Source organism: Phoenix dactylifera, chromosome 3 (assembly GCF_009389715.1).
Source record: "Phoenix dactylifera cultivar Barhee BC4 chromosome 3, palm_55x_up_171113_PBpolish2nd_filt_p, whole genome shotgun sequence".
Classification (NCBI taxonomy): Eukaryota; Viridiplantae; Streptophyta; class Magnoliopsida; order Arecales; family Arecaceae; genus Phoenix; species Phoenix dactylifera.
In genome coordinates this window covers 8,845,023-8,858,436 of record NC_052394.1, presented here as the reverse complement: position 1 = coordinate 8,858,436, position 13,414 = coordinate 8,845,023, and the positions used below count along the sequence as shown (strand labels likewise).

Below are 13,414 nucleotides of genomic sequence, written 5' to 3'. Positions count from 1 at the left end.
GGGGAGTATTTATGCAATTTCATATATTTAAGAGGGTATACACGCAATTTTTTTTTTAGATTTTTGTATAAATGCCTTTCTAAATATTAAAATTTGCACGAATGCCCTCCAAATTGATATATATTTGCTCGGCCTCACAAAACTCAATTTTTGTATGGATACTTTTGACATTACGATTCAATTAACGTAATTAGCCAAAAATATATTTATTTAAAATAAAAATTAATTAAAATTATAAAACTATATTTTTATTTCTAAATTGGGTAACAAATTAACAGGTCTCACTGAAAACTAAAACAGGAATAGAAAAAATAAAATTAAATTTTTTTGCATGTAAACCCTTATAAATATGTGAAATTGCATAAATATCCTTACAAAGTATTATTTGCATATATACCCTTATGTCTACCTAAAGGGTATTTCAGTTATTTTCAATTTTAAACCACTAATTTCTTAATGGCGTTAGATGGGATGGGCATATATGCAAAAAAAAAGAAAAATAAAGGGTATATATGGAAAATAAATATTTTATAAAGTATACATGCAAATATTAATTTTGGAAGGGTATTCATGCAATTTTAATATTTAGAAGGATATGTATACTAAAAAAATCTTTTGATATATGGATCATGGCTTCCTATAGTTCCTGAGTGTTTGATGCGTAACTAGGTGAGCATGCAACACTAACTTTTCATTGGGATTACTTGTGGCCCACTTATCCACAAACAATTGCGTGACAAATCATCTAACGTAAATGCTACATTAGAGGATATGGTCATTCGAGGGACCTAAATAAAAATGCTTATACTAAGTTTGGTTCGATAATATCAAAATGAACATGGTATAGGTTACTTTTATTTTTATTTTGGCCAATCTTTAAACTTCTGATTACAGGTATTTTGGTTAAAAGAAAAAGGAAAAAAAAAAAAAAAGGAGGCAAGCACGAATGACAATTTTATACCATTCCGATAGTTTTTTTCTTGGAATATATATGCTTGGGATGAAGAGGTTTGGTTGATATAACTTTTACTCGCCCATGCCTATTTTTTTCAATGACAGTTTGGCATGCTTATGACTTTATTCCAAGCTTTATGCTTGTTTGGTAACTAAACCGAATGCTTATTTGTTATAAATTAATATAACAGTTTTGACGGGCATAAGGCTTATCTTTTTTTTTTTTTTTTATGCTGAAAAAAAAAGAGATAAGAGGGAGGAAGGGACAAGTCCACCTCCGCGTAGCAGCCCTTATTGGGCTCCCGCCCTGCTAGAAGAGTGTTTGATAGAAATGATCGTGTGTTGGGCATTTCGATCGATTTTATTCGTATCCTTTCTACTTATGGGCCGTTTTTTCTTGCTGCTGCCGCTACTGCTGCTGCTTTTTTTTTTTTGGGGCTAAAAGGCATAAGGCTTATCCTGCCTAAGCGTGCTTAGTTCTTAAAAGAAGGGAGAGGAGAGGGGGTGATCGAAAGTGCCACGTGTCAAAAGGTACACTCTGAAGTCGGAATCGTGGTTTGCTATGTGCCTCGAGAAGCAGCGCCAGCTGATCCATCCAGCCAAGAGCGACCGACGTGGCGCATTATCCACCACATCCAGAAATTCCCGGATTTTTTGACCAAATGACCAAACTACCCTTATAGGATACAAAATTCCTTTGTACCATCTACCGCCACTTGTCCATTGGATTCAATTTGAGAAATACTTCAGCCGTCCAATTGGAGGATTTACCCATTGAAGGATTAGCCCTGGGATGTAAGTGAAAGGGTTTAAAAGTAATTGGGGTCCGCCACTCCATAATCAAAAGCCCGCGGAGGGTCTTCCGTGCCGTTTTATGAAGCGGAGAGCGTCGAGAGACGTGGGAGAAGGAATGCAGCTCTTCTCCTTCCCCAAATCCCAATTCCCTCGCTTTCCCCCATCCTCTCCAAATCCTAACCCTAACCCTAATCTCCCAATTTCTCTTACCAAGATCTCGATCAGGGCCTTCTCCTCCCTTCTCTTCCTCAAGAACCCTCCTTCCTCCTCCAAGGCCTCCTCTCCGCCCCCTGTCCAAGAACACCTCCGCTGCTCTGAATCCGATGAAGAGAACGAAGAAGAGGATGAGGAGGAAAGAGAAGGGGATCAGAAAGCTTCGGAGCAATTTCTTGCGGTAAGACGGCCGGTGAAGGAGGTATCGGAGGAGACCGTTGGTTCTCTGACGGAAGCTTATGCGAAGAGTGAGGGTGAGGAGAAGTTTTGGTCTTCTTCTAAGATTGATGAGGGCCTTACGGAGTTTGCTAAGAAGATTCCTATTTTTGAGCCGGAGAGGGTTGGCGTTGCGCCGAAGGAGAGACCGCTTGCGATCAACTTGGAGCTGGGGCTTTATCGAGCGAAGGTGCTCACCAGGAATTTTCGGTTCAAAGAAGCTGAGGAGATTCTCCTCAAGGTAATCTTCATTTCTGGATGGTTATTGGATCCGTTATTAGGCAAGCAAACTATTGAGCAGTAATTGTAGCAAATTATTATTCTGACTTCTGAGGATGTGAATTGATGAGAAGCTGAAACTGGCTTCCTCAATTTATGTAGAACACTAAGCACACTGATGATGAGAACTTCTATCCTGTTGTTACCTTGTTGCGTTACCGTCCTAAAGACATACAACATCTGCCTTACAGTTGTGGACTTGTTCAAAAATAACATACTCCTCATCATCTATCCTTAATTCATTGTTATTGGCAAATCTTGAATGTCCACTCTATTTTCTGAGTATTTTCAGGTTGAAAATATACTTTCTCCCATTAATGTTATGCACCTCTTGATTGAAAAAAATGTTTATTTTAAAAAATACGTATGTTTTGTCATTTCGTTAATACATGCCTCGTGGTGTTTTTCTATTCCTCCTCATATTTCTTTTTTTCATTAATTTTATCTTTATTTTCTCCAAAAAAATTTATTATCAGAATTTTCTGACTTGTGAAGTTAGTCTGAATATCAACTACAACAGGTCCTGCAGCCTAAGGAAATTTATCATGAGTGTGAAAGATAATAAAGAAACAATTTATTGCCTAGAAAAACTGAACAAGATTAGTGTGCGACTATGTGATGAGATCTTGGTATTATCCAATCTTCCATGGTTGAACATCTTGTTTACTCTGGATGTTATACATTGTTAGTGGCTATTGCTGACATGAAAACAATGGGAAAGATTCTCAAATTAGCTTATAAACAAATGGCAAGCCCATGGATGTATGCCTATGTTAAATTTTTGGTTCTTTTCCTTGCAAATATTTTCTGGATATGGTGCAAATTGTTTTGTATTTCTGTTGCATTTTTACGGTTACTGTATATCATTCTACATCTTCAGGCTACATGGTACACTTGTCATTGAGGTTGACATGTAACTCTTATTAGAATATTTTTAATCTTTGAGTTAACTGCAATGTTGTGCATCTGTAAATTTCAACCTATACATGAAAAACAATAGAACTCAGCTAGAATCACTGCTGTGTTTATCTATCTCCAGTGTATCTCGTTTTGGCCTGAAGATGGACGGCCATATGTGGCCCTTGGGAAGCTTTTAATTAAACAATCAAAATTTTCTGAAGCTAGAGCCGTGTATGAAAGAGGCTGCCAAGCAACACAAGGCGAAAACTCATATATCTGGCAGGTTTGTGAGTGTTATTTTTAGTCTCAATATATTAATTGATTGTCATGTAGCATATCAGCATCTATATTTGCCTCATCAAGTTTGGCTTAGAAATTGCAATTGATGCAAAGAACTCTGCTTACAATAGAGCCGTCATAATGATACCTGGACTTCCTATTACAGTTATTTCCCTCTTGACACTTCTAATTGCATTAGCATGTAGTTGTTTTGTAGTTTTCACCATGAATTTAAATTCCTTTTTTATCTGGGCAGATACAACATATGAGATAGGATAGATAACCGTAACTCCCAATAAGGTAAAGTTGAATTCATAGAAAACAGAAAGAAAATAATAAACGATAATGCATTTCATATTTTCATGGTAAAATGTGCTATTTGAGAAAGTTGGATGGAGCTCATCTTCATTTCCTTTATTGGGTAAATGTTTCTAGGTAAAATTTTGCCAAGCAGTAAAGTTATGTAGTGTTTAAATTGTATCGATGATGGCTGCCAGAACCAGTTGAATATCAAATAACATTGTTTGCCATTGTCTGTCTTTATTTCTCTGGTGGGAGACATTTTTCTAACAAATGCCTTTTTAAGAGTTACTAGAAATAGATTTTAAAGGTGGCAATGCTCTACGAGAGAATCCTGAACCTCAGATTTATACAGTGATGTTTGACTTGTAAACAGTCATAATGACTTCCCAAAAACTCCAAACTACTAGAATAAGTGGCTCTGATATTTTACGACATTTACAATCAGATGTTTATGGTAATTTATTAGTAGTAATTCTCAGAGATATGTCGTTTGAATACTTTTCAGAAAGTATGCTGCAATTTTTGTCTTAGGTTATTATAAGAAAGTAAGAAACCTGTATGCAATCTAAAAGTCTTTATTTTATATGTCATGGCAACAGCTGATTCTTTTTTTTACATTCAGTATCTCACTGAAGTTTGTTGATTGCATTTAATTTCTATTATTTTCCCCCTCTCAAGCTTCTAAAACAGTCAGATTGGTGTACTTTCACCTTTAAACAAACAGTGCTGGGCTGTCCTGGAAAATAAGGTTGGAAATATCCGAAGGGCAAGAGAACTCTTTGATGCTGCTACTGTAGCTGATAAGAGACATATTGCTGCTTGGCATGGATGGGCAGTTCTGGAGATAGAGCAAGGAAATATTAAGAAGGCTAGGAATCTTCTTGCAAAAGGACTTAAATATTGTGGTGGAAATGAGTACGTATACCAAACACTTGCTTTACTTGAAGCTAGAGGAAAGCGTTTCAAGCAGGCTCGCTACTTGTTCCGACAAGCGACTAAATGCAACCCAAAAAGCTGTGCTAGTTGGCTTGTGAGTGTTGTCTTTTCTTAATATTGCCTTGCAATAAGGGTGCCTATATTTGTGGAAGAGTATGAATTCATACTTTATCAGAACCTTTAATTCACAAGGCATGTCTCATGAAATAGGCATGGGCGCAAGTAGAAATGCAACAACAGAACAACCGCATAGCTAGGCAGCTTTTTGAGGTGACAAATTTCTTTCCAGGTTATCCTTTATTTCCTTCATGTGCTTTTAGCTTAATTTTGTTATGTTGATTACTTTTCTTCTTTTAGCACATATATACCTCCATGTGTGTATTGAAGGAGCAAGAGATATGTACATGCCCTTTTTTTTGGGGACAAAACCAAGGATATGCACTAGAAGGGAAGTGAAGTAAGATACTGCATTAGGGGCTGCATGGATAAAAACCAAGTACAAATGTATAGAGAAATGATAAGGTAGAATTATGGGCCTATTTGTAATGGTTGTCCAACAACGTGCGAAAATAATGCTCCTTGGGTAATTGCCTAATGTTGCATTATTTTGAGGAAATGGATTACCTTAGCTGGTAGTCAACCCACTAAATGATGATTTGTGTTGCCTTTAGGGTATACAGGAGCCTAACAAGTTGCTTAGATAACCAATAAGTTGCCCTAGAAACATAGTGTTCTCACTAAACATTGATGATTTGTTTGTGGCAAGTCATGTAACATGGATACACAGCAACATGGTTTAGTGAAAGTTATAAGACAGAAAGTTTTGTGATTATCCAATCTAATTATAGGATCTTTCAGAAATATTCAGATCTCAGATAGTGCATAATTGAAGCTATCATAAAGTTGTCTGAACTCTGAACAACTAGGGACAATGAAATTAGGTGTTGCTGACCCGAAAAACTATCCATGCTGGATTATGAGCAAAATCCAACTAGCAATAAAAGGCTATTGTACATAATTACGAGGAGCTGACACCCAATGAATAATATGTCAGATAAAGGGTTCATGAGTTCAACCGCATACAAACTCTATAATATTCAACTTATATAAAGTTTTGTAAAAACGCAGAAAGATAACCAAAGTGAATAGCATTCTGAACATGTTAATATGTAAAATAGTTATGTTAATATATAAAATAGTATTGTTAGCTATCTCCAATAGATTTAAAGCATTTCAGGTTTTGTAGCTTCCAGAGAGGTAAATGATACAGTTGTAAGCATTCTACAAATTCTTCTTTTCATGTCACTAAGGTAAAGGGGACTTGCATCTAATATGTATGGTTCTTACAGCAAAGATGCTAACACTGTACCAACTTGCTTTCTGAACATGATACTTAACACTGTACCAACTTGCTTTGTGAACATGATACCTAACACTGCACCAACTTGCTTTCTGTAGATGATACTTTACAAAACCTTCAGTTAGTGTACATCCTTGCTTTCTAAAGATACTCCTCTTTTTTAAAATTATAGTTGCATTTCCCAACACAAAATAAGAAATTACAGTTGCATTTCGTAGTGGAATCTACCATGGCAAGCTGGTGCAGCCAACATTTTGTTATATTTCATATTTTCTACCAACATGTCACTTGTCTTTTTCTTATGGCAGCCAACACTTCACTTGTCATTTTTCCTTGTTTTGATCTTATTAGTTATTTCTCTTGCTAATTATCATTCCTTGGTGATTTTTGGATAAAGATAGTAGTGCTCAAACTTAGCTCTGTGCAATGCTGAGATCATATAATTAGATCATCTAGCAAGAACTTCAGAAACAGGTCCTTTTCTTCAAGTTATCCGCTTAACTGTTTATTTCTTCTGTTCTTTGTGTTCGCATATTAACTTTCCAGACATGCTGTCACAATGCAATGAACTGACACCCATTTCTACCTAGTTATTAGCATCATGGGATGAAAATAATACCTTTTAATATATCCAAATTGAATATGTTCTAATGTTGATCCTATTATCTGCTTTAGAAAAATAGGAACAGGTATCAATCTCATTTTCTCCTAGTACAAGTTTTTAAAATACTACAGATAAATCTTCGGGCTTCTACTGAATTTCTTCATTTGATTTGGACTTATTGTACTGCTGCATATTCATATTTAGTAAAATATATTTGCATGGTGAAAAATCTACAATTTGGTGTCATCCTTTTCCTGTGCAGAGAGCAGTCCAGGCTAGTCCAAAAAACAGATTTGCCTGGCATATCTGGGCATTATTTGAGGCTAGTCAGGGTGACATTAACAAAGGAAGGAAACTTCTTAAGATTGGCCATGCAGTAAATCCTAGGGATCCTGTCATCCTTCAGTCTCTCGCCTTGCTGGAATACAAGCATTCATCTGCAAATGTTGCTCGTGTATTGTTTAGAAGAGCATCTGAGTTAGACCCAGGACACCAACCAGTATGGGTTGTAAGTAGTTTTCCTCTTCTATATATCCATATCTTTATCTAGTTGTTCAATTCATGTGATTTTACTATTATCTTGAGCTTCTCTTCAGAATTTGCTTTTATGAAAGCCATTTAATCACTCATGTGTATATACTGAGGGATAGACATTAATTTGACAGCATAAGCTCTTTGTATCTTTTGAGCTTCTTTGAAGCTCTGCTCCAGTGTGACCATATGTCTTAATTGTTACAATGATTATTTATGCGTCCTAATGGCGTTATTAGCTACATGATAGGCCCCTATCTTGCCTAAATTGCCTTAACAAATATTTGGCACCCATCTTTTTGTGATGATAGAGCTCTCCTTTTAAATTGTAAGGTTTCACATATTTGCAACCAATAAGGTAATAATTATTTGATTGACAAACATCTTTGTTACCGTCAAGGACATGTTCCATATTTGTACCTTAATGCAATTCTTGACATGTAAGAATCAAACCATAGACAAAATTCCCAGTGATTCTTTTATGCAGGTATTTCTAGTCAACATCAACTACCATATTCCCTTTGGATTTGGTGATAAAGTGCTTCTTTGAAGTCTACTGAATTTAATTTTGGTATGAAATTATTATAGGCTTGGGGATGGATGGAGTGGAAGGAAGGAAACATAAACACTGCACGGGAACTCTACCGAAGGGCTCTATCAATTGATTCAACAAGTGAAAGTGCTGCTCGTTGCCTTCAGGTATAAAATAGTTGGAGAAATCTGTAGCTGCCAATCATTTTTAAGTGAAGCATCTGGAGTCATGGTCTTGGTGTTTTTTCTATTTTACTTTAATCAAATTGTAACCCTTTTCCAGACCTGATTTTAAATTTTTTTTTTTGGGAAACATAATGGATTGGCATGTAATCTATAAAAGTAGGCAATTCCTGAAGAAAACATATTTTATTAGCAATAAAAAAGATTATCAGGAGTTTAGTGTAATTGCCCCTAGCAGGGTGTATCACATTCTTGTCTACGATGTTGTCCTTGGCATATCTTAAGGTTGTAGTGTATACACACATGGTTGGAATTCTTCTAAACTCATATTTTATTTTTATATATGTAATTATCTTATACCAATTAGCAACAAGAAATTCCAAGGAACAGAGTGCTAAATCACTTTTGACTTTGAGTACTAGAATGAAGGCCAAGTGATAGACAATGGTACTGCATTGCTTTTTCGAACAAGGGTCAGAGTCAGCTTTTCTCAAATGAAGCTGCAATAAATTGCACTATCTGAAGAAAATGGAGTTCCACCGAATCTCTCCATCGGAACAGGAGTACTTAGTTGAATTTTTTTTCAAACAATGCCAATATGGAATGTAGGCTACATATGAAGTATGGTATGATGGTAGAAAAGAATACCATACAAGAACCATTGGTGAGATATATAAAGATTATGTCTAAGTTATATTTTTTGACTTTAAAGAAATTCTGCTTTTAAGTAGTACTGGAGCAGGTCTGATAACAAAATACATCAACCCTTTTAAGAAGCTTCAAATATGAAAGCTCTATTGATTTGATTGAAACCACCAATTTTTTTATGATCAATTACATGGCATATGCAATAGGGAGCATTTTTATAATCAATGCACAAGATCCATAGTTAAGTTAAACCACAATAATAGCTGTTAGTTCTGTAAGCTCATCATGGCTAGTTTGATTACCACAATAAATGTCCTGGGAGGTTTAGATTTACGAAGAAGAATGATTGTGTAGCTTTTCTGCACATGAAATAGAAGGACAATATTTATCATACAAGAGGAAAAAATGAAGTACTCCAGCCATACTTTTCTAACAGAAAAAATTATATTAATCAGCTGCCAATAAATCCATTCAAGCTTAATATACATATACTCACTTTTAGATGCATATTTTAGTGATCCTTTTTTAATAAAAAATTCATTGCTAGATCTTAGGGCATGTTACTCAATATTTTAGATTTTAAGAGGTGATACCTGGAGTTTGGTGTCTCAGGAAATCTAAAACTTTCAATTACTGTAGTCAAGTAAGAATATATAAATGCTACAGAGTCAGATTTATGGTTCATCATTTGATTTGCTTCATTTTTCATTCAGTGAGCTTATTTATGCTAAAGAGAGATAAAGAGAAAATAAATTATTTGAATTGCTCAACTTTCTGTTTTTAATATTATATCGCGACACAAAAAGTCAGGGAATCCTCCTTGAGTATGTATTATTTGCCTCAAACAATCAAGTAACCCCCTTCATTGTTTCAAGTGATTCTTTAAGTTGCAATACTATTTTATAATATTGCCGCTAGTTTGCCTATGATTTACCATCTTTTGCTTGGCTTAAAAGATATCAATAATGCCGTGCAGTCTTACATTGAAAATTTCAGTATCTAAAGATCATATGGCAAGTAATAGCAATCTTAATCATAATAACAATCAGACATTCCAGCGCTTATCTTTTAATTGATTCCAAGGTCTGCGGAACTGAGCCCTACCGCCCGGTTTAGGTAGTATCGAACCGACCCGGTGCAAAATTGGATCAGTTCACTCTCTAAAAACGGTCTCGGTGCAAAATTGGATCGGTTCACTTTCTAAAAACGGTTATGGCCTCCTATGGGCCAGAACCTCAATGGGACCGGCCGGAATTAGTCATTTTTGGGCCGGAATCGGCTGAAACCAGTCATTTTTGGGCCAGAATCGGTCGGTTCTATCCAGTTCGATGCTGACTCAGTGGTAACCAGTCGGTTCGCACCGAGTCAAGGAACACTGTGCCACAGTGCAGGCACTATGGCAATAATGCCTCAGCGTGGGTTGATGTGCATCCAAATCAGGATGGTTGGGTTGATGTGCCTTTTAATTATGCTGATGATCCAGATATCTACGAAAGGTATCGCCACTTGACCTGATTTTAGATATCAATATGTATGTTGGATTTTAAAAGTATATAATTGATTGTATCTTGATTTGAGGATTTTTTTGCTATTCATTTTATGATTTCTATCATTTTAAAGCAATAAGATGCATCATTTAGGTTAAATCGGAATCATAAAAACATCAAAAATCATTAAAAACAAATCAAGAAAACATCAAAAAAATATTAAATTAGACTTAAATTCATAGAAAATTTTCAAAAAGAGTGAGAACTCTAAAAAAAGAAAATTAGGGTGTGCCGGTCCGTTAATCGGCACGCCCTACCGGTTCGGTCGGTTCGGTTCGGCCTGAACCGGTACCGAACTGTACCAGGCGCTGACCGGTATGGGTGTTAGTACTGGTTCGACGGACCTTGATTGATTCATTTTTAATTTTGGTTAATGTTATGCTGCAGGCTTGGGGTGTCCTAGAGCAGAGGATGGGTAATCTATCAGTTGCTAAACGGTTGTTCAGATCTTCACTGAACATAAATTCTCAAAGTTATATCACATGGATGACTTGGGCATCATTAGAGGAGGAGCAAGGTAATCCTGTTCGAGCGGAAGAAATTCGGAACCTTTATTTTCAGCAGGTTAGTTACTTGATGATTTCCATTCGCTGTCTCTGTTGCTACCCGTGCGTTAGATAATTTTGAAACTTGGAATGGAATGGCATCTTCTATTTCATGTGAAAGTTTTCTTTTCTTTTTCTTGAAATCATCAATGTTGTTTCATTACATTGACCTGGTTTAATTTAAATAGATGATTAAATATGAGTTGCATTGGTAGCTGAGACCGAATAACTGGGGAAGAAGGTGTCCGTGTCTTAAGCAGGTTTTGCAAACTTGTGGGGATTGAGTTTCAATTTTGGGGGATTGAAACCTGTCTGAATGAAGAATGCAGTTTTATATTCTTGACTGCCTTACAAATTTCATTCTAGCCCCTTTCTTTTTCGAAAAATGCAATTTCAACTTCAGATGATAGAGATCTGGGTTTAGGCTTCGAACCAGTACGCAAACATTTGTATGGCTGACCCCACACTGAGGGGATAAGACCTGCTGTTTGATGTCCTGAAATTTATAATCAGAGAAGGTCAGGAAATAGGAAATGTTTCTAGGAAACTAAATGGTACAATCTTTAGTTTGGACCAAGCAAATTGACAAAACTGCTGGCAATTTTTAGTACAGAATTATGCCCTAGGTCTAGTATACAAGTTAATATTGCAATGTGGCAGGCTCAACAGAAATCCTGCTTTAACTTTTCCAGTTGGGTTTACATTATGCACCACCTGGGTTAGTGCAAATTAGCCATCTTATATTTATAAGTTTAACAAAGTTCTTTCTAGTAAATGTGCTTGCTCTGTATATATATATGACCCTATATACCAAAAATTAATGTATGGAAATAATTGATCAATTCACAAACAAGTTAAGCCATAAGCAAAGATGGCTTTTTTTTTTTGACCGGCAGGAAAGATGATATTTAGTCCATGTTAAATTTCATGTCTCTCTTTTTCTTGGTTGATGTGCCCATTTAGGTATCAATAAGTGGCACATAAAATTGAACCTAACATGCCTTCTTTCACTTTTATGTTTTGTTTTTTATAGCAACATACAGTTCTAATGTGTCCTTGTGTTACCATGCATGTGTTTATATTATTAACGATGCTACGTAATAGCTATCAGCAACTACAATCTTGTATAGTTGTTAAGTTATATATTTTAGAATTATCAACTATTCTCATGAATATAGTTATATTTAATTTGTTGTTCTTCAAAAAAAAATTCATTTAGTCAAATGATCTTTGTTTTTCTTTGTTCTTGATAGGAGAAATAAAATGATAGTTTTCACTGGAAAGCCAGCTCACATGGTTTGCTAGCTCTCTTTCCTAAGCCTGAAGATAGTAAAAATACTCTATTCCTGTCATTTTAGCCATTCAAAGTTTAGCCACAAATAATAGAGCCTTCTACACAAGGTAAAATTAACTATTCCTTTCATATTGACAGCGTACAGAAGTGGTGGATGATGCTTCATGGGTTATGGGTTTTCTTGACGTCATAGATCCTGCTCTCAATAGCATAAAGCGACTCTTAAACTTATATCAGACCTCCAATTTAAAGGGGCAGGAGATCTTGAGAACCCTGGAAGAAACAAATAACAGCACCACTGAAGCTTCGGATGCTACCGTCGTTAATGGTAATGATGAGGGAAGTGAAGATAATGCCAGTCTTCGAGCAAGCGACTTTGATTTGGATGCTTTCATCAGAGATAAATTGTCTCTTGATGTATCAGCACTGGATGAACTCTTGGAAAATTTTCAACCCAGAAGAAATAAGTCTTCGAGAAGAATATGGAGATCAGGACAGAAAAATGTTTTGACTCAGCCTTGATCCTTAGCTTCCAGGTTATATACTTCTGTAGGGAGAAATATTGGCTACTGACAATTGCTTGAGCGCACATATTTCTATCCAGTGTCTCGGCTATTTTCAAGATGACAACGGTAGGCATATTCTGGTGGAATTACAATCTATTGGATTATATAGCAGATGTGTTATGTATTATAGTCGTGATGTTTGGATAATTTTGTCGCACTGGTGCAATTATTTATCAGAGGTATTATAGTCATGATTGGTAGATAATTTTATGCGCATTGACGGTCTGAGTGGATTCCATCCATTTGGCTATTCAGCATGTTTTTCGTGCATTCTTTTCCAACTCATCATACTTTATTGAGGACAGCATTATTGACCGTTTGTTCATGTAAAGAAACATTATAGAAGTGTAGCATCTTAAAACTGTCAAATTATTCCTTTACCAGTTATTATGCCATCAAATTAAGCTGATCCATTATGAAGAGTGCAAGATTGATGCATCTTTTTTTTGTTTGTTTGTTTGTTTCTTTAGGAAGTTATATTGAAAAATGATTTGATGAATCTAATGAAAAACAACAAGTTGCATAGATATCTATTTTGAGATAAAATTGTTTTTCCATCATTTTATTCTGTTATCAAATATTTTTTCTAGCCTGCAAGTAGTTGCATTGTTCGGATGGTTGAGTTTTATTAGAACAGAGAGTTAGAAAATATGATTCTGTCAAACAGGTGTCCGATAAAGAGAAGTCTGCAATTCTAGAAATTAGTTTTAAGATTCTATGATCCGTCATC

The 13,414-nt window shown here is 35.7% G+C and overlaps 1 protein-coding gene across 3 annotated transcripts; it reads left to right on the top strand.

Moving 5' to 3' along the window:
* Positions 1-1,816: 1,816 nt before the first annotated feature.
* Positions 1,817-12,909, top strand: LOC103700992 (protein high chlorophyll fluorescent 107). Of its 3 annotated transcripts, XM_008782913.3 has the most exons (8): positions 1,820-2,419; positions 3,497-3,640; positions 4,664-4,969; positions 5,086-5,145; positions 7,102-7,347; positions 7,959-8,069; positions 10,667-10,843; positions 12,257-12,909. In XM_008782913.3, the coding sequence occupies exons 1-8, from the start codon at positions 1,829-1,831 to the stop codon at positions 12,638-12,640; spliced, it is 2,019 nt and encodes a 672-aa protein (XP_008781135.3). In that variant the 5' UTR covers positions 1,820-1,828; the 3' UTR covers positions 12,641-12,909. The 3 variants fall into 3 exon arrangements, with proteins under 3 accessions (XP_038980463.1, XP_008781135.3, XP_008781137.3); XM_039124535.1 differs by lacking the exon at positions 10,667-10,843 and having other exon boundaries at positions 1,817-2,419; XM_008782915.3 differs by lacking the exons at positions 4,664-4,969; positions 5,086-5,145.
* Positions 12,910-13,414: the final 505 nt, after the last annotated feature.